At 34.5% G+C, this 21,461-nt stretch overlaps 1 protein-coding gene across 3 annotated transcripts in view; it reads left to right on the plus strand.

Moving 5' to 3' along the window:
• LOC131164625 (uncharacterized) overlaps positions 1–17,335 on the plus strand; it is a 32,100-nt gene extending 14,765 nt beyond the window's left edge. For 2 of the 3 annotated variants that reach the window (XM_058121952.1, XM_058121953.1), the window contains exons 2-7: positions 883–1,016; positions 1,084–1,328; positions 1,405–1,663; positions 9,932–10,111; positions 16,774–16,929; positions 17,005–17,335. In XM_058121952.1, coding sequence (XP_057977935.1) covers positions 1,005–1,016; positions 1,084–1,328; positions 1,405–1,663; positions 9,932–10,111; positions 16,774–16,929; positions 17,005–17,181 — 1,029 coding nt within the window. In that variant the 5' untranslated portion in view covers positions 883–1,004 and the 3' untranslated portion in view covers positions 17,182–17,335. The remainder of the gene's footprint in view (positions 1–882; positions 1,017–1,083; positions 1,329–1,404; positions 1,664–9,931; positions 10,112–16,773; positions 16,930–17,004) is intronic. The other variant, XM_058121954.1, reaches the window with a different exon arrangement.
• Positions 17,336–21,461: the final 4,126 nt, after the last annotated feature.

Genomic DNA, 21,461 nt, shown 5'->3' on the forward strand with positions numbered 1-21,461 from the left:
CAATTTCTGTCATCAAAACATCCCAACGAGCCAAAATGAGCTTTGGACAAAAATGGTGTTCTCTGTTAAATCTTTTTACAAGAAGCTCTCACCGTTGGGAACAAATTGCAATAACTCCCCTTGGATTCACATTTGGAGGACAGCAGCCTTTTTAAAGGTTGCCTTTTTTGCTTGGGAGTCCATACATGGAAATATTTTAACCCTCAACAATCTGCAGAAAAGAAGGCTTACAGTCACGAATCGGTGTTTTCTCTGTATGGCTGATGCAGACTCAGTCAACCAGAGTCTTCTCTACTGCCCCTGGACAAGGAACATGTGGAATTTGGCTCTCTCCTTGACTGGGCAGCAGTGGGTTACGGAAAATTCAGTTGGAGGGGAGAAGGCTTGGAAAGGCATCAGAGCCACGAAGGAGAAGCAAAAGGCTTTGAACCTCATACATCTCGCTATCTTTTGGTGGGCTTGGAAAGAAAGAAATAAGAGGGCCTTCAAAGATTCATCTACTCCGCGTCAGACCTGCAAAGCCCAATGGATTACTGCTATCTCCTGCTGGCTTAATGGGAACATTGTTAATGATCATTTTGTAATCCTTGATGTTTGCGACACTCTACAGGGTGTTTGATGTTTTGTACCACAAGTTGGCATCCCCTTGATGCCTCAAGTGATGTGATGTCTAGTCAACAAAAAGAAGGTTCTAATTAAGTCAATTGAAATTGAAACTATTGGGATTAAAATGGGTTTTACTGAGAAGTACAGGAATTGATAAAGCATGGTGGTTTTTTCTCTCTTATTTTCATTTTAACTTTGTTTCCTTGTAATGAACTATTCTTGTAGCTTTTGAAGGAATTCCTTTGAATGGGTTGCTTAATTGGATCCATATTTCAGGAATTTCTGATGATATCTCCAAGGAGCAGCATTAAAGTGGCTGTTCTTCTGGGTAGTGCAGCACAGCTAGTTCAATGAAATGATGTTCTATCTCTCTTTATGTTTGCTTGAGAACTGTAATAATGGACAAGAAGGTAATCCCAACAAAAATCTTTATTGTTGATCAGAGTATGTTTACTGACCATAATTGGTTCATTGCAGATTATATTTTCATCCAAACCGTTAAAGAAATCGCCATATGTTCTTTGGTTGTTTCTATTTTTCTTTGTCTTGGCATCTGGAGTATATATTTGCTTTCTATGCCTCAAGCAGATTCCTATGTCTTTAAAACCAAACTCAAAGGAAATACGCATCATGGGAATGGCTAAGGTATCTTGTCATAGTCATGATATTCGTCCAGAAGAGATCCTTTATGTGCATTTCCCACAACCCAGAACCTATAGCAGGTCATATTTTCATCCCTGTAATTTTGAATTCCCACATCTGGTTGCTACTCCTATTTAATCAAATTGACTTTTACAGGGAGGAATGTTTATGCACTCCAGTCCGGTTCTTTGCTATTTTGTCTACACAGAGATCTGGAAGTGGGTGGTTTGAAACTTTGTTAAACAGTCACCCCAATATTAGTTCAAACGGGGAAATTTTTTCTGTGAAGCAAAGAAGAAGCAATATGTCAACCATACAGAAAACCTTAGATTCTGTATATAGATTAGAGTGGATCAGTAGTGCTGCTAAAAATGAGTGTGTGGCTGCAGTTGGATTTAAGTGGATGCTAAACCAGGTATGACAAATTTCTATTCATCTATTACCTTGATTATGTCTCCTATTAAGGAGTAAAAACATTCGGTAAAAACTGTCAAAAAATTAATTGATGAATGATCACATCCAAGATAAGTTTATGCATAACACTTGTAGAAGAGAAGGGATGGGCGATTATAGTGGTGTTATCTCTTGCAATGTTGGCCTGATAGTGCTTTAGTGAGAAAAAAGTGATTTGAGGGTGAAGCTTGATTTGATCGTAAGTTTGTCACACCTGAATCATGGTCAGAGGCTCAAATCAAGAAAGCAGTCTCCCTGAGCATGGTGGTGAGACCTTGTACATCTTAACCTAGTTGTTTGCCTCCAACTAGTTTCCTTGAAAGAATCACACTAGAATCAAAATTATTGGACTCTCCTAGCCATTTGCTCCTCAGAAAAGACAGCCCTCTTCCTTTGATCGCCAATTTTTTTTGTTTCTTATTCTTCTTAAGCCCCACATCCCCAAACGCCTCTCTATTCCAAGTTTTCAACATTTCTTCATAAGTTTCAATTTCATAAAACAAAAACCTGATCACCCTTTAACCACTCTTGCCAGAAGCTGTTGACCAAATTTAGAAAATTATAATGACGCATAGTCTCAAATCTAAACAGTGGGATTTCATTAACCTGTCTTGACTTTGAAATTACACAACAATGATCAGAAACAGTCCTAAAAAGGCACCTATTGTGTGAAATTAGGAAAAACATCTTCTCACTAAGTTGTGAACAAAAGCCTATCAATCAAAGTGGGCTAGTAATCAATTACTTGTAGCAAACCAATTAAACTAAGCAACAAGAAGGGAACAAGCAATGAATGAAAAAAAAACTGTCTGTTATGCAGAATTTTGACATGCATATTAGAGAGTGTGGTTTGAGACATCTTCCTTTGTGGATGCTATTTTTTTGGTCTATGGCTGGAGCTAGGGCGGCAGCCGGCAGGCCCAATAGGTTCTTGTCTGTATTGAGTGGGAGGATGAGTTTCCTAATCTCTCCCAAATTCTTTTACATAGAAAAAATATATTATACTGAATAATGAAGTTCAAAGAGAGGAGAACAACATGTCCTCGAAGGAACAAAAGAAAAGATATAAACAGTTACAAATATTTACAAAAGAGCTGTCCTCCAATCCCTTTGCTGGTCAGGCAGTGACATCCCCCATAAAAACCCAAAAGAATGAGCTGAGGCTAAAACATGACTCTGACATCACAACTAAGAGAAGTTGTTCAGTCCTTGAAGATTCTCGATTTCCTCTCAATCCATTGGCCCATAAAGTAGGAAAAAATGCACATCTCCATAAAGCCCTACCCTTTTTTGGATTTGCCAAAAACCCCAAAAGCTCACTTGAAGGAAATCCCCCACAACCTGTAAAACCGCCCAAGGTTTTCTTATACATGAGAAGAGAGCAACCCCAAAGATAGTCACTTGGCAATGAAGGAAGATGGGTACATTTGTTTCACTACTCATGGCACATGGAGCATCCATTAGGACTCATGGTTTTATAGGGTCTTTTGCTCTGTCATGTGTATTAAGCTTATTGAGAGTCCAGATGAATGTCCTAATCTTAAAAAGAACCCTAGCCTCCCTATGATGACTCCAAGGGAGCTGACTAGGCAAAAGATTGGAGGAAGGGGTTTGGAAAAGGATTTGATGGAAAAAGGCCTAAAAGAAGTCCCCTCCCAGGCTCTTTCTTCTTCCCTATTGAAGTAACAAAAGGCTCCAAAACATTAAGCTGTCTTTCATTGAGATTCCTAAAAAAATGGAAATACTATGCAAGCGTGCCCTCCTTCAAAGAGAAAGATCTTGTAGGTGCACTGTGAGGAGGGGAAATATTAAAAAGACAGTGTCCCAACAATGTCAATGAACTTTGACCAACCCCAACATCCTCCCAAAACTGAACCCTACTGCCGCTACCCACTCTCAAACGGGTGAGAGGAAAGAGCAAACAAGTTACCTGGGGAACAAAATTCCAAGGATTACTTAGCAGTTGAATAGCGTGAAACTTAGTAGTTGAATAGTTGAAGGATTACTGAACATAAAACAAATAATTAGCCGTATTTAAATGAAGAGAGAATCATAGAACTCAAACTAATGAGTGAAAAACAAAAGTACTAAAAATTCTAATAACGTAATACTATAAAGAAATTTTTTTTACCTAGAAAGGTATGTTTCAAGTAGGAGACCATCCAATGCCAGCTCTAAAAATTTTGGAGTTCTGTTGCATTAATGAATTTGGTCAAAAAATAATCCCATCAACATGTGCGAGTTTAGAGATTTAATGCGGAAATGATGTTTGTTTTTCTTTTGAATGGTTCAATGGAGTTGCTACTAATAAGTTACCTAATTACTACCATTTTAAAGAGACTAAGCATAGCCTAATCCCAATCAATAAAAATAATTTTTTATTCTGTGAGACAAAGCTGAGTTTAGGAGTACAATTATGTGAAAGGAAGGTTCCCCCCCCCCCCCCCCCCTTTTTTTTTTTGGGGGGGGGGGGGTGGGAGATCCACAAGATGGAATTCTAGGATTGCAGCAAGGATCTTTTACAATGTAAAGGAAATTAAAAAAATTGTTGTATTTGACATTTATGACAACCCTGAATAAAATAAGCCTAAAAACTTAATAGTAAGTTTTAAGAAATTAAAATAAATGTCAAGAATATAGTTGCTAGCTACTTACTATTAAGTTTCAAGAATATAGTTGCTAGCTAGCTAGCAAGTTTTTCCTTCAACAATTTGAGCCCTAAAAAAAAATAGTCTGAATTGCAAATCACACTGCAGAGGGCAGAATGTTGCTAGCTTGTTTATTCAATAATGTAATTAAATAGAGAAGAAAAGAGGAAGAAGAAATGGCTAATCTTAATTCAAAGAAGAAGAAAAGAGAAGGGAGCTTATAAGAAGAGAAAAGAGCTTGTCAATAATAGGAGAAAAGAAGTTGAGGAAAGTAATAAGCACAAAGATATTGCATCTCTCTCAAAACTCTCAGCTGGTCTGCCACTGGAACAAGTAACAATACTAGGTTAATGATAGACAACTAGGTGATTGATTAGGCATGTCCAGATTGTAGGATCATAGGATGAATGTAGATTCTGATAACCCTACCTCTAACACGCATGTTCCACAAATGGTACCTTGTTAGCTTCAGATTTATCTCTAGTTTTAACTAAGCATGGTCTTCAGTTTACTTATTAAAAATTTAAGACATTAGGTTTACCTTTATGTTGATTATGATATATCTTACTTCAAAATTTCTCAAAAAAACTCTATCATCCGGCTTTTAAGCTTTATCGTCGAACTTGTTTAAACTATTTCCCATCTTGGGCAACTTACCTTTCCTTTTAAATACTGAGTCATCTCTCTCATTTGGTATCTATCTCAGGCATATGGGGTTCTTTCACCTTAGGAAATATTGAAAGTTCCTCAGTCCTTTTTTAGTTTTGTTGTCAGATGCATTCACATTAAGACAAGATAGAAAAGAATCGTGCAAGAGTACATCTAAAGAAGGAAACATGATATACCCTAGCAGTGTAAATATGGAAATTAGGTTCTAAATCTCCTAAAAAGAAACAAGATTTCTTGAAGAACTAAATTAATCAGACAAATTATGAGGCTGTAAAAGGAACAAACTCCTCAAAGCAATCACTTCTTTTGTCATTTGTTTTGGCGTTTTACATTTTTGTGGATTTTTTTGCAATTTTTAGAAGTTTTATGATTTTTAGGATTTTTTCTCAGAATTGTCTGAATTTTTTGGGGATTTTCATGAATTTTGTTGTTGGATTTTTTTAGAAGCTTTCACAAATGGAACCAATACAAAAAAGGAAACAATAATAGCAATAATAATAGCAGAAATAGAAAACATACAATTACTAATATAATAATGAACCTGTAAAATCTTAGGGGATGTTTGGTATCACTGTAAAAAATCATGAAAACAAAAACTAAAAATGAAAATTAAAAACTAGAAATATAAACTAAAATCCAAAAACCAACAACCTGTTTGGTTAATATTTCTAAAAATAAATAAAATTAAAATATTCATCAAATAAATGCTTATTTTTGTCCTTGAATCAAGTAGTAATTGAAAAATATGATTAAAATGATAAAAGTACAAAATAATAGAAATTAAAAATATTATATTGAAAATAAAATTATTACAATTACTTAATTGTTAATTATATTTCAAAATCCACTTTACAAGAAAAATCTTATTGTACATGACAATTGAAAAATAGTAAAAATAATTTGCAAATGACTTATTATTTTTAATTTTTTTTAACATTCAAGGACATTATAATTTTAATTATATTTTGATTTCATATGATCATTTTATTTTTATTTTAATTAAAAGTATAAAAAAAAAAAGAGCAGCCCGGTGCACAAAAAAAAAATTGTGGATATTAAAATATTTTGGCAACATATTGCAAAAACAATTGAAAATTTGAAACCATAAATTATAGTTTTGAGTTTTTTTCGCAAACAACTGAAAGCCAACAATAGGAACATAAATCTGACAATATAAACAAACGCATTGTTATAATCTATTTCCTCACTATACATAAATGAAAACAAAAAACAAAAGACAACAACAATACCAAAAAGATCCTTATATTTTATTTTCTATCTTTAAAAATGCTACATCAACCCAATTGAGTCGATTTAGGTAATCTGGTTTGGTTGCATGCAATCCTTACAAGGAAGGGAGGAAGGGGGTATCCTTTCGTCCTCCTAGGGTTGTAAACACCTCCACTACCTCATCCCAGGGGCATTGTCCATGGGAGCTGTGGAGGTGCCACATTTGCTTGTTATCGCCACAATTACGGCTGGCAAGCCTCGCATTGCTGAAACTCCAGCTCTCTCTCTCTCTCTCTAAACTGGTGTTGCTACAATGTTTCACATGGGGGATGGTGTTTGGCATATACAACGGGTACTATAATATTAGTCTCGTTCAGATGAGACACGAAGAAAAGAGGAATATGATGATGGTATGGTGATCAAGGTGATGATGGGGATGGATGCATGTCTATGTGCATAGTTTTGGGGTGATGGAGGTTAGAAGATCCTAATGATGGATGGAGAAGGAAGAGGAGGGGACTACTCTCAGGTTCTTCTCTAATTTGCTGTATGCTGTACCCCCTCTTTTCTTTCTTCATGGTTTTTACTTTGCTGCTCCTTGGATCCGTCACTCCTCTCACTTCGATTCTAGGCTTCTAGCCCCTCTTTAAGGTTTTTTGTTTTCCTTCAGCACTCTGTGCCTCTTCCTCTTTTGTGCTCTTATGCACTATATAGTGCTAGTGTTGAGGGATATGAAAATAAATTTATTTTAATTCTTCTTGCCCAAATTTCCTAAAATAAAAACCTGATTTCATTGCAATATTACTTGCCTAACTAATTCCCCCAATTGGTGCCCTAATGTTTTGTTACCATATTCATGCTGGGGACAAGTTGGGTAAATTCAACACAGATCCATAGATGCATGCGAAATCCTGAAAATTGTGGCCCCAAAGGAATTTATTATGAAATTTTTGAATTTTCTCTTGGAATTGCAGAATTGAGATTTTATGGATTGTTGTCACTAATTTTCTTGCATTTTTCTGCTGAATTGCAATTTTTCCTAATTCCTTGAAAATTGTATCAAACAGGCATGCCATGCCTCAAATGCACCGTTCAAAATAGATTAGCTGCCCCCCTCTTTGCACGCTCTTGAGAATATGGAATGTGCAAAGATGTACATTATTATTTTGATCGAAGACTAGTTTAAGGTGCAGGAAATGTGAGTTGTTAAGAGGTAGTAACTTCAAGAAATCTTGAAGACAGTCAAATAGGGGGTAAAACCATAAAACTTGGAAGACTTTGTGGCTTGAAATTCCAATTTTGAAGGTTGAGAATGAATTGATTTAAATTTTAAAATTAGCACACGTTTCCAAAATGGATTCCAAATGACATGCATGTATGTTCAACAAACTAAATAGTAAAATAGATAGAGAGTTAACAACAAAAAATCCTGTCGTGTATGCTTTCTGTAATTAAGGACAGGAGTCAAGAAAAATTAATATAAACCCAAATTTTATGGTGTGTAAGGGAAGGAATCAAGAAAAAATTATAAAAAGTTGAAGTTTTAGTGTTTAATGACAAATAGTAATAATTCAGGCATCATATAGTTTCTCTAACTAAAATAAAGAAAAAATTTAAATGAAACTGATAAATAATTCAAAAAACTGATAAAGAAAAAACCTTTGATTCTTGAGAGCACAACAAAGCATTAATATCACTGTTGCCTACCAGCCCCCTCTTCTCAAAGGGCGAAACATTACACTCCAAGAGTGAATAATGGTTCTATAAATTCAACAGAAGGCCCAAAGTTCTATTCTCTTCTCTTTTTGGGGTAGAATTGATGTAGAAAAAAAATTGAAGGCAATTGTTTGAAACAGGAACAAAGTTTTTTTTTAAAATAAGTTAGGCATAACTGGATCTGTTAGGTTCCGAATCATGTGAATCTATTGATTCATATTATTTTGTTGGATTCAAGGGGTGAATCAGTTGATTTAGTGAAAATGTAATTGTGTGTGTGTGTGTGTTTTTTTTTTTCACCCGTCTTCAATTTAATGAAATTCAGATCAACTTGGTGTAAGATAGATTTAAATTGTACAAATCAAATCGCGGATTGTACGATTCTAATAACCATGGTGTGATGTGCTTAGTTTCTTATGTGACAAGGCAACTTTGCTGCAAGCTTTTTTCATTTGTAGGTGAGGTGTGGGTGTCTTTTTTTTTTTTTAGGCAAAATTTTGGGGTTCTTGTAAAAGGAGGGGAGAGTAATGTTAGCACTGCTTGGGAGCAGTTAAAAAAAAGTCCTTATAGCTCTTATAACTTTAAATATTGGCTTGTGCAGCAATAAATAGTAGGTGTTTTGAAGATAAGGAAAGATCCATTTCGGACCTGAAGCTATTTTTCTTTACCACTTTGATGTATTGGTTGGCTGCTTTGCGAAACCAATCATTTGCTTCTGTTTTTGATTTACTAGATTCTTTCTGTTTTTGATTTGTTTACCCCATGTACACTTCTTGTGTAATTGGTGTTCATTTTTGTTATCAATAAACTTTTTACTTATAAAAAAAAATAAAAAAAATTGCAAAAAGTAGTACTTTAGAACTACATATGCACTTATTTAAGAACTCTGGAATGGCTTTTGGCCACTTAAAAATGACACTGTAGAGAGGCAGTAGCACACATGTAATTTTCTTCAGATATAATGGCAATTTTGCAAATTGTACATCTCTCTCTCTCCTGAGTGGCTGTTGCATGCATGTCTCCCTCTGCAGCTGTAGCTGCCCCCTCAACTCTTGCCCCATCACTGCTTTGCCCTTCTATTTTGCCCTTACGAGCTTCCTCCTCATTGCACTGCTGCCTCCTACTCCTCTCCCACCTCCTACTCCTCCTCTGCCAGCCTCCTCCATCGTTACCCACTGCCCCCTCCTTCTCCTGCCTCCTCCTACTCCATCTTACTAACCTCTTGGATTTGGGATGAGAAGCAGATCAGGAAAATGATTTGTTACTTAGAAAAGTTAATAATGTTAATTAAAAATATTAGTTAAATTATAGTTTATTTTATAGAATATTAAAAATGCCAATTAATATAAAATTAACTAAATTGTTAATTAGAAAATATTAATAATGTTAAAAAAAATTATTGAGAACAAATAAGTACAATAGTGGAAGAACAGGATGCTTGCCTATATGAAGAAAAAAATTACAATAAAATTGCCTTCGATTCCTTTGCATGAATGAGATTACTTGTTGACCTTATCTAATGAACGATGCTCTCCCTTAAATAGAACTAATTTTAGTTCTAAGGGACTTTCTTGTCTTTCTTAATGAGATGCTTTAGGCCTCTCAAGCAGAGAACAGGAAGAATAATTTCTTTTTTTCGTTGCACTCATGTAGAGAAAATTAGTAATTTTGGAGTATCTTGCAGATAGATGACCGGAAAAGTAAACAATCCACTCATAAGAGTAGAAGAATTGAGGTTCTTATTACACTTAAAAGAGGCAAGAAAATTTAGCAATCATGAGTGTGCCCATACCATGTTAATGGGGTAAAGGATGTAGCATCTATCTATGAACTGAATGTTCAACAATGAAGTTGTTATGTTTTCCTTTGCTCATCTTCTTTACATGATTGCATAATCTTTGTTCATGTGCAAGTAGTTTCTTAAGAGGTTGTTAAGTAGTTATATTGGTTCTTTTCTACCTTTTCAGGCGGCAATGGATTATCAGAAACAAATAGTCAATTATTTTAACTGGAAGGGTGTTTCTGTGATATTCTTATTTCGGCGAAATCATTTGCGGAGGCTCCTCTCTCTCGTGGCCAATGCTTATGATAAAGATGCAAAGCAGATCAATGGCACTCACAAGTCTCACGTGCATACAAGGGAAGAGGTATAAGACTCTGTGTGCGTGTTTGTGTTTGAAAGTCCTTCCAGTGATCTTAGCCAACTGATACTCAGCTTCTTACTTATAAATAGAATAATTAATTAGATTGTTCAACATCATCCATTCTACTTATTTTCCATTAGCTTCCCTTATATTTTCTGTACAATTGGTTCTATTGGAAAAAGGAAGTTGTATTTTATTTTATCTATCAAATATCACAATGTGCGTGCACACATGCACTTGTGGATGTATTAGTATGGTTTGTAGTTTGGAATATTGCTCCTTCTTGAAACAAGATATTTAACAAGAGGGGTTAGCAAAATAAGCTGTTGAGATGGATAAATCAGAATTAAAGAATTAGTGCTTCATGAGATATTGAAGGTCTCACCAAATAGTGGTAATAAGGGAAAATTGTCGAAGATGGTTATGTGCACCACCAGTAAGGAGCTTCTTATGGATGGTTAACATGGATAAAAAGGTGACCGTGAAAAAGTGGATTCAGCTTGTGGGAAACACATCCAGTATAAGATATCTATTCTTGATCATTTTTCTAGATTTTTGTGAAGAACCATATTTCTCCTTGTAAACTGCTGCTTTTCATCACGTGTTTCTCCCATGCTTGCTGTGCATTTTACATGTTGCATCAGGTGGCATTTGGCTGGCAATTGGAATTGGAACCGAAATACCTTGGAATAAGTTGGAATGACAATTCTCCCCTTGCACTTTGTTCAACATTTAATTAGAATCAGAATTTTTATTGTTAATATTTGGTATATGCAGCAATTATATTATACTATTACAATTTTTAATTATATAATAACTATTTTCTATTATATTAATATATTCATCACCATTATATACTTTAATATATTAGTGTCATCATCATCATCCTGTATTTTATTATATCTTACAATATTTCATTTGCTTTTACGATGTTTACTAATTTTATTTTTTACTATATATTCTTTAGTTATTACATTTTCTTATGGTATATAATGGCATAATGTGACATAACATAGTATGTATTGTATTAGATTGCCTATATGTTTTGATATAAAATAACTGTTATATAATAAATTAATGATCATATGACAATAATAATGATAATTTTATTATAAAATAGTATTATATCTTTTTTTATCCAAAAGGAATATATTAATATAGAGACAGATAGAACTACAACCAAGGAGAGCACAAGAGATCTTCATTGTAGGAAAACCAAAAGAACAAAAAACAGGAGAGAAAAAAAAAGAAACAAAAAACAAAATGTAACGAACCCTAATTATGAAAACCCCTATTTAATCCTTTCCCTTCATAATTGATAGAACTCTGTAATATGCTGTTGACCTTTTGTGGCTTTTCTTTTGTGCCCCATCCAATTGAATTCATTTCCTCAATGATCCCCCAACAATAAACCTGTGCCATCGAGAAGTTTTTGAGATCCCACATTTTGCAGACCGACCTTTTCCACAGGAGTAGATAATCAGTGATCACCTATCCCTACATTGATTAGTCACTGCTAAGTCTGCTCCCAAAACCCCTGCAGAATAGCTATATCCTCCAGACTTTCTAACAGAGAAGGAGACGCCTAGGATAGACCCCCAAGTGCGTCAAAAGAGTTAGAGACATGATCCATTTTTTTCATGAATATTACCCAACAATAATCCACTTACCACATGCAAAATCTCTACCATACTGTCCTCGTTCGAAATATCCCCCAACCCCACCTTTCTTTCCTTCTGAAAATGATTCTTCCTTTATCAAAAATCAGAATTTGAACAATTTTGAGATTCCTCAACATAAAAAACTTTCTCAAATAATTTATTTTACAAAATTTACCTCCTTGCATGTTTGAGCTCATACAACTAATAACAAGCAAGCCTTTTTTACTTTTCCCTTCCCTGCTGATCGACACTTATACACCTTTATATCCACAGCCTTATTGCACTCTTTTCCATCCTTGCTTTTACGAGAAATACTCATCTCTTAAGCATACGAAAAATTACCAAATTTTTCCATTCAAGCCTCCAACGTTACTCCACCCCCAGATGAACAACCCTACTCCTTACTGCAATAAGAACTCTTTTGGGCCTCTTTTCTGCTAAGAACCCCACAAAAGGAAACCTCTTGACCCTTATTAGAAAATTTATCTACTCCATAGACTAATATGCCTACCTTCTGGTCTCTGTCAGCACTATTTATATAATTTACCCTTTCAATAGGTTGGCCCAACTGGGAAGAAAAGGAGTTCTCTTTAATTTCCAAAGAAAGCTTCATACCAACCCATTTTAATCCTGAATATGGGCTTCTTCGCATGACTGGTTCAACTTTAAATTTAAATGACAAAGAACCTCTCGCTTTTTTAAGTTCGTAGCTGAGCTCCAATATGAACAGAAAACTCCCTGGCCTAAGCTTCATCACTTGCTCCTCCCCATGAGAAACTCTAGCTGTCCCTACCAATCTTGCAACCGTGTTTGTAACCCTACGCACTTTGACTATCGGAGTCTTCTTTGAATGACTTGTGCATTCTGGCAGTGAATGCCCCAATTTGTTTGATTGATCTCACCACCACACTGAGTGCATGTGTGATACTTCCCAGTCATCACACCATGCCTTCATGTTTGATCATCTCGATTACATACTAATTACTACATCGTTGGCAATCTTCTCTATTGACATCATCTGATTCCACAATAGAAGGACTTACCTCATCTATGCCACGACGATTAGGATGGAGCTCCCTTGTCACCTTGCAGAACCCTTTCACAAAGCTGTCACCCATCACCTTTTGAGCCACTTGATATGAACATCAAGAATCTCTTCCGTTTCCACCACAGCCCAACTCCAAAAACTTCCTGTTGTTGTTATATGAATCAGCATCCAATACTGAACAGTACCGATTCGAACACTTTGAAAAACCCATCCCAACCAGCCAAAGCTTGATAAGCCATTAGAGAACCACTCAACAGCACCTTTAGGAAATATCACTCACCTACTGCATGAATCATTGAGTTCGACGAGCCGTACTTTGTCCAAACATAGATTGAAAGTTTGCTTTTGTGCATCTCTCTTAATTTATTCTATTGAACCCAAGGCGCAAATCTTATACCAAACATAGATTGAAAGTTTGCTTTTGTGCATCTCTCTTAATTTATTCTATTAAACCCAAGGCGCAAATCTTAGAGAGAGCAAATGGGAGATTTCGGGAGAGAGAACCTATGTAACCCATTGTGGGAGTAATGATATTCTATTATATTCTTGAACATTACAATATATAATAATATATTTTAATAAAAATATTATGATCACGATTATGATTATTGTTGATGCTAAAAATTGAACTCGATCTCTGCTTCCACAATTCATGATGATCATCTGTGAGCAAGAAGAAAAAGAAAGCTTGGGAGATCCTACGTGGCCGTCGGGGGCCTTCTTTGATGCTCAAGTCAGCATATGTATAGGTAACATAGTTATAATTTTTCTATAGAATCTAAAGCATGTCTCCTACCTTCTTCTGGTATGTGCCTTTTATAAGCTCCCCCATTGTCCAAAGGGTTAAATGCTCCATCAGTAAGGGGTTATTTGTTATTATGGGAGGTATATATTATGCCTCTTAATATTCCTCTTTAATATAAGGAAAGTTAATGGTCTTCCTCCATTAATGACTCTCAAGCCATGTAGACCATAGGGTATTTTCACCCATATCAGGTGCCCCCCACTCCTGAACCTTGGAAGGCCCTTTTGGGCTTGGGAGTATTTCAAAAATCACATTTTCTCCTGCTTGCCTACTGATTATGGTAGAACTCATTTGTCAATTATGAGTAGACCTCATTTATTGAATATGAGCTCACTGTCATTTATAACCAGAGCTCATACATCAGTTTATGAGCATAGCTCATTTTTATTTTATAAGCAGAACTTATATCTCAATTTATGAGCATAGCTCATATGCGATTTTAGAGTAGTCATTTGTCAATTATGAGCATAACTCATTTGTTGAATATGAGTAATGAGCAAAGTTCATCACTCAATTATGAACGGAGCTCATCTGTCAATTTGTGAGGAGAGCTCATCTTTCATTTACGAGGAGAGCTCATTTGTCATTAATGAGCAGAGCTCATCTGTCAATTATGAGCAAAACTCTATTTGTGCTTGGCCATTCTGCCAAGTAGGCCATTTGGTCATAATAGAAATCTTATGAAATAGCCAAAAATTAGATGATCTTCGAAGGAAAGATACCAAACCAGAAATTATTGCATTGCATATTAAATTATATTAGAATGATCTTGAATTGACTTTTGAAGCCTTTATTTTTTACCAGTGCTGCTGCTGCGCTTACTATTTTGGAGTTCTTCATGCATTTGATTATTTCTTGTTCTATAAGCTGTTTTTTCATTTCTTATGTTTAGGATTTCATTTCTTCTTGTATTAGCTTTCAGCCTTTTCCAGCTATTAATCTATTTGGAGTTTAATTCTTTCAAAAAATAAAATAAAATAAAAATTTTGAAACAAAATAAAATACCTGGATCCACCTGATGAGTTATTTGACAAAAAATAAAATCTCTATCCCAATGTTATATGTATTAGGATGTGTGAATGTGTAGTAATTTCAGAGAATTGCTATTGCATATGAAGATTGACCCGGAAAATTTATTACCTAGTGATTATACAATTGAGCATAATCTATGCGACACAATATTACATGCTGAGTTATAGTGCATGCATTTGGATTTTTATGATCTACATGGGTGAAAATACACTATGGTCCACATGGTTTGAAAGTTATTGATGGAGGGAGACCACTGGTTTTCCTTGTATTAAAGAGGATTATTAAAAAGTGCAATTTATATACCTCCCATGATAACGTATATCCTCTTATTGATGGAGCATATAACTTTGATGGGGCATTTAACACTTTGGGCTTTGGGAGTGTTTATAAAAGGCACATACTAGGAGAAGGTAGAGGACACGATCTAGATTTTATTGAAAAATTATAATTACATTATATATATATTATCTGCTACCAACTTGAGCATAGGAGAAGGCCCCTGAAGTAAACTGGGGGTCTCCTAAGCAATCTTTTATTCTCGGTTGTAGATGATTGTCACAAATTATGGGCACATAGATTGGATGTGATTTTTTAACGCCAGTTATGATTGAGATCATGATTATTATTATTATTATTATTATTATATTCTTGTAAAATATCTTGCGCACTTATGTGAATATTTATGTGTGTGCATACTCTTATACATGTGTATGGGTATATGTATGCATATTGATATGTTATGCATACATATGCATGTATGTAGTGATCCATTGCATGGATGATTGTTTGTGTTATATCATAGTCCTTGATAGTACAAGAAAGATTTATTGATCCAAATGAGAGGTTGACAGCCTTGTGAAGTTGCAAAACTAAGCCAATAACCGGTTGGAGGCTTGATATAAGCAATGTTTTAAAAGGCTTAATCGAGACTCGCCTCAAGGCTACGCATGTCTAAAACGGTTTGAGACTCAATCTAAAATACCAAATCCCAAAAAGGCTAACACATTACACACTGAGGCCTACGCATTTGTACAAAGGCATGCCTTTTGCACCTTTTTACTTGAGGCTTCTGCATTTTGGGTGTGTGATTCTCAAGTAAGATTTGGCTAGAAAATATTAAATTCATGTTTATATAAAAGGAATGTTATAATATGAATTGATTTCTAAAACTCTTGAACCTCAACCTTTCCAAAAAAATTGATTTGTATCTTAGATCTTGAAAAATAATTTGAACTTTGTAATGTTATAGCTATCTCGTCATGATTTATATAATGAATTTAAGTTAGCAATTTTTTTGAATGGCCAACAAGTAGTTTGCAAATTGTATTTGATTTTTTTTTAACTTTATATTTGTGATTTTCTTAACATTTTCTTTATTTTTAAAGTATGTAATTTATTTACATATTTTTATCTAAAAATAAAATTCTCAAAAGGCTTATGCCCCAACGCCTTAATGCTTACGCCTTGCCTCTGAAGGGTTAGAGCGCCTCGCCTTACGCCTTCGCCTTTTAAAACATTGGATATAAGTGTATATGCATGTATGTTAAGGGCAGGATTGGGTTTTAACATTTCTTATGATTGAACAGTATCAGAATTTGATCTGAGCTAGGAGGCTGGAATCAAGACATGTGCTTAAGAGTGAATCCAAAATTGGTATAAAAATAGGAGTTGGAATGGGATTCCACAAATCAAGCATTAGGAATCCGAATCGACCAATCCAATTCCAATCCTTAAGAGGCAATTCTTGATTGCCAAACGCCACCAAACACCAGGGTATAGGGAACTGTGGTTGATAAAGAATTATTTTATAAAAAATAAAAATTTCTTTGACCAATTTAATGTTGGCATGCTTGGCAAGTTGAGCAACTTGTAATCATCCAGGAGTTGCTGGTGTTCTCAGAGTTACAGTTCTTATGCCATCTCTAATTTGATCCTAGATCATGTGGGTGCACGCATGTGTAGCACTAGTTTCGGAGGCTGTATGAAGTTATCATGATTGACAGAGAAAATAATCTAGAGCAATATCTAATTTATTTATTTCAATTGTCATTTTCCTTATTATTATCGTCAGTGTTTCATCATTTGTATGCACCTTTTATGCGATTGTGGATCATTGCAGGCTGACCTACTGGCACAATTCAAGCCTACACTTGATGTCAGTGGCCTAATACCAGACCTTACTAGGGCCGAACGCCTTATTGCAGATTCTTTGGAGTACTTCAAGAGCAGTCGCCATATGATTTTATTTTATGAAGACATCATAAAAAATACCAAGGTATCAGCAAGAGAATTGATTACCTTTTAATTTTCATAAACATATGCATTTTGACATCCATTATGCTGTTCACAGGCATTATCAGATGTTCAAAAGTTTCTTGGAGTTCCAGTTAGAAAACTAGTGAGCCGCCAGGTGAAGATTCACATCAGACCCCTTTCTGAACAAGTCAACAATTGGGATGATGTTTACAAGACACTGAAAGGATCACAGTATGAGCATTTTCTATACAATCCAGACTACATTTCCTAGTTTTGTTCAAATTATGAATTTCATCTACAGTGTACAGCATGATATATTTCTTATTAATCCTACTCTGTATTTGAGGATTTTCTTGTTAAGCAGTTGCCATCTTAGTGTTCTGCAATGTTTTTGAAGAGATTTAAAAGGAGGGATATTCTGGCATAACTTCCCATTCTCCCTAATTATTTGAACTCGTAATCAAGATACACTGATACAATGAAGTGAAGAAGATCCCATATATTCCAAATAAAAATTTAGTAGGACCAAGTCCTTCGCAAGGTGTTTGATTGCATAATCATCTTTGTTTTAAGATTCAAGGCTGTAAATAAACCACGTGCAATAGTTTCTTGTTAGTAAAGAAAGTTTATGTAATGTCTCTCTCTTAATATATCTTTTTTCTAATAAGAAAAACTATATTTATATATGTGTGCGAATATGCATACAGGAAGAGCTCCCTATGATTATGATTGATGCACTATAATTTAGAACATTTGAAGAAACAAATGAAAAATTGTATATGGCATGGTACCTTATTCTGATTCTAATTTAAGAATGCTTTGTAATTGTTGCCAAGACATTGCTGAGCTTCTGTTACTCATTTGATAGGGCTTTGACAGTCCTGTGGAGGAAGAACCATGAGGGTCTGTTTGAGTTGTGACATTATTAACTTGAAAGGCACTGTTAGAAGCTGAGCTAAATGTTTAGTTGCCACTTATCATAGTAGGTGTCTTTTCCATATGTCTCTTCCATCTGTGAAGTTTAATTAATCTTCCAGTAGAAGCAGCTTTTAATGGGCTGATCATTCATGCCACTATAGGAGAACCTTTCTTTATCTTAAAGTTCCATGCTTGGTGAAAGATATGCTAGCTATGTGTATTCCACTTGCATTATGAAATTCATTGCACTTTTGCACGTACAATTCCTTTTCAGTTTTCCATTATTTGTGGCGCAAGGAAGTACTGTGTTCATTGTAAAATTTGAGTAGTTTTGAAATATAGACTGCTTTTAATATATAAATCTATGAATATTTGTGTTAGAACAATTATGGCATTTTGAAACGAAGATTTTACACTGGAGGAAAAACTACCAATGGTGCTTGAGGTTTCAGTTTGGGTTTGTACAAGCTTTGAGCTACCTATTTGCTTTTCTCTTAAGTGGGGAGGAGGCGTAGTTGTTAGGTTTCCATTTAAGGTATGGTTACAGTCTTCCTTAGGTAAAGTTGTTCTGAAGGTCTTAAATTTCGATTTGGCTCAAATTTTGGAACTCCAAAAGTACGAAAATATCGATTTTGATTTGAAAAAACAATGGAAATCCGTAGGAAAGCATGAAATTCTTTGTGAAACTTTAGAATTGGTTTAAAAACATAATAATTTAGGTTTTAGTACTAATATATTACAAGTTAAATACATCTATGTTGTGTATAAGGTGGAAAAGTTGTAATATAATGTGTATCAAATATATGTGTAAAATAATGTATAGTTTCATATTCAGCTAATGCAAATGAAATTAATAAATTATTTAAATATTATTTATTATACAAATAACGATAATTTAGACATAAATGGTTAAATAAAATGTTACTGTAAGTTTATTTTTTCATATAATTTCAAAAGTATTTCTAATAATATTTTATTTTAAAAAAATAAATAAAATAAATTAAGAGTAACGATAGGATACCTAGGGAAGTTTTATGGTAGGTTTTAGAAAAAAAAAGGGTGTATGTTGTAGGTATACCGATGTCATTAAAGATATGTACAATGGAGTAATGACTAGTGTAAAGACTATAGATTGAGAAAGTAGAGAATTTCCAATTACCATAGGTGTAAATCAAGGATCTGCTTTGAGTCCTTATCTTTTTGCTTTAGTGATGGACTAATTGACTAAGAGTATTCAAAAGGAGATTACATGGTATATGTTGTTTGCAGATGATATTGTATTAATTGACGAAACGAGGGACGGAGTAGAGACTGAGTTAGAATTATGGAGAGAAGCTTTGGAATTTAGAGGCTTTAGGATAAGTAGAAATAAAACAGAATATATGAAATGTAATTTTAGTAATGATAGGAGGAATATTGGAGAAATCGTTAAAACTTGTGAAGAAATAAATAGCATTTGTAAATTTCGATACTTTGGATCTATTATGGAAGTTGAAGGAGAAATTGAAGATGATGTAATGCATAGAGTTAAAGCAGATTAGGTAAAATGGAGAAGTGTTTCAAGTGTGCTATGTGATCGTAGAATATCCTTAAAATTGAAAGGAAAATTTTATAGGACAACTATAAGACCAGTTATGCTATATGGATCGGAATGTTGGATGACGAAGAAACATAATATTTAAAAAGTAAAAGTTGCTAAGATGAGAACGCTTAGATGAATGAGTGATTTAACATTAAAAGATAAATTAAGGAATGAACATATTCGTGGTAAGTTAGGTGTAGTTCATGTAGAAAATAAGATAAGAGAGAGATGACTCAGATGGTATGGACATTTGCAATGTAGGCCACATAGTGTACCTATGAGGAAAAGTAACTTAGTTATTGTGGGGGGGGGGGGGCAGTAGAAGGGGTAGCAGTAGACCTAAAATAACTTGGAAGGAAATAGTGAGTAAGGATTTAATATCCTTGAATCTATAAAAAAAAATGGTGGATGATCGCATAAATTGACGGAAAATGATTCATATAGCCGACCCTCTAAGGCTTGGTTTTGTTGTTGTTGTAAATAAAATAAATTAAGAGAGAAATTTTACTTCACTCCTAAATCTTTTATTTGAATTATGAGAAAATTTCATTGTATAGTTAAAATTACGATAAGTTTTGCTAAAATTTCGGGATGATTCATTGAGATTTTCACAGAAATTATACAAGATGGAAATCGACTGCCATTTCGATTTTGAGGGTGGTGGAGACTGGAAATTTAAGACTGGTTGTTCTTTGGTTGGTTCCCCTTCTTTAAGAGGAACCTATGCCAAAAGGGCACTACTTTAAGTGATGCCAAACAGCACCTTAAAGATTAAGTTTTGTCCTAGAGATACATGGATAGCCACATTTTTCTTCTGGAATGAGGTTTTTAGACTTGGAAGTTATTTTCTTTGCTTTGCCTTTTCTGCCTCTTCTTTTGGGTTAACAAACCCTGGGCATGGACTATTAGCTCCACTACCACCTCACTCATAAATCTGAGTCTCACACCCTAGCCAACTCTGAATTTGTACCTGTCGAAACATGGTATAATTTTCTTGTCAGAACACTAAATCTAACAATTCAAAGTTTCATTTCAAAATTTTCCCATGCATGAAAGTATTGCAACCAGAGGTGAAAATAAACTTGTTTTGTATTATTGTGTGAAGTGAAGAGTAAGAACAGATCTGCCCGAGGCCCCTGAAATCTGACTAACATTTTGCTGCAGGAGCAGCGTATGTAGTTTTCTGTATATATTGTTGAATACTGGTAAGGGGAAAAATGAAGTTTTGGAAGCTAATTAACTTACATTTAGACTTTTTGTTTTCAGTCGTACCGAGTGTATGATGGTATTTGTGAGCATGTATATAATCTAATCTATGGATTCAATGCGTTATGTTCTACCACTTCACCCATATTGCAGTTTACTATTTGAGTGTATATTTTTTCATATAGCTTACATGCATTTGTATGATTCAGCCCCTTGAAAATTTTGATTTATGTTGCAGCATATATGCTTTAGAATCTGATAATTAGCTCTGTAGTTTAATCATGTTGAGTTAACCAAAGTTGCAATACCACAAACAAAAAAAAAAAAAAAATTGTGAACAAAAAGATGAAACTTTTTTGGGGGGTGGGGGACAAGAAACGTTGTTTAAATTATTTGAAGGATTTGTCAATATAAGCAGTACTCTGTCAAACTAATTAGACTGACATTATGGTTATACAGTATTAATTTGAAAAAGGAAAAAAGGCATTTTCATATAATAATAACTTCTTTTTTTTTCAGCAAAGTAGATTGAGATAAAACCAATCTAATCCATTTATGATAATTTATTTATTTATTTATTGTTGAGCTTTCTTAAGAAATGTTTAGGGTTTAGGGTTTAGGATGTTGTGTTGGGGGGGGGGGGGGGGTGTGTGTTTGTTTGTTTGGTTATGTGGTTGTAAACACTCTTGGTAGACAAAATTGAATGGAGACTAATTTTGCTTTCCTGCTAAGCTCTTATGTCAGATTTTTTTTTGTGATAGGGAATAGGCTGGAAATTTTTGTGAAACTTGTTGAAGGTTAAGCGCACACATAATGGATCAAAAGAAAATTGAAAAAAAATAAAA

Source organism: Malania oleifera, chromosome 9 (genome assembly GCF_029873635.1).
Source record: "Malania oleifera isolate guangnan ecotype guangnan chromosome 9, ASM2987363v1, whole genome shotgun sequence".
NCBI classification, from domain to species: Eukaryota; Viridiplantae; Streptophyta; class Magnoliopsida; order Santalales; family Ximeniaceae; genus Malania; species Malania oleifera.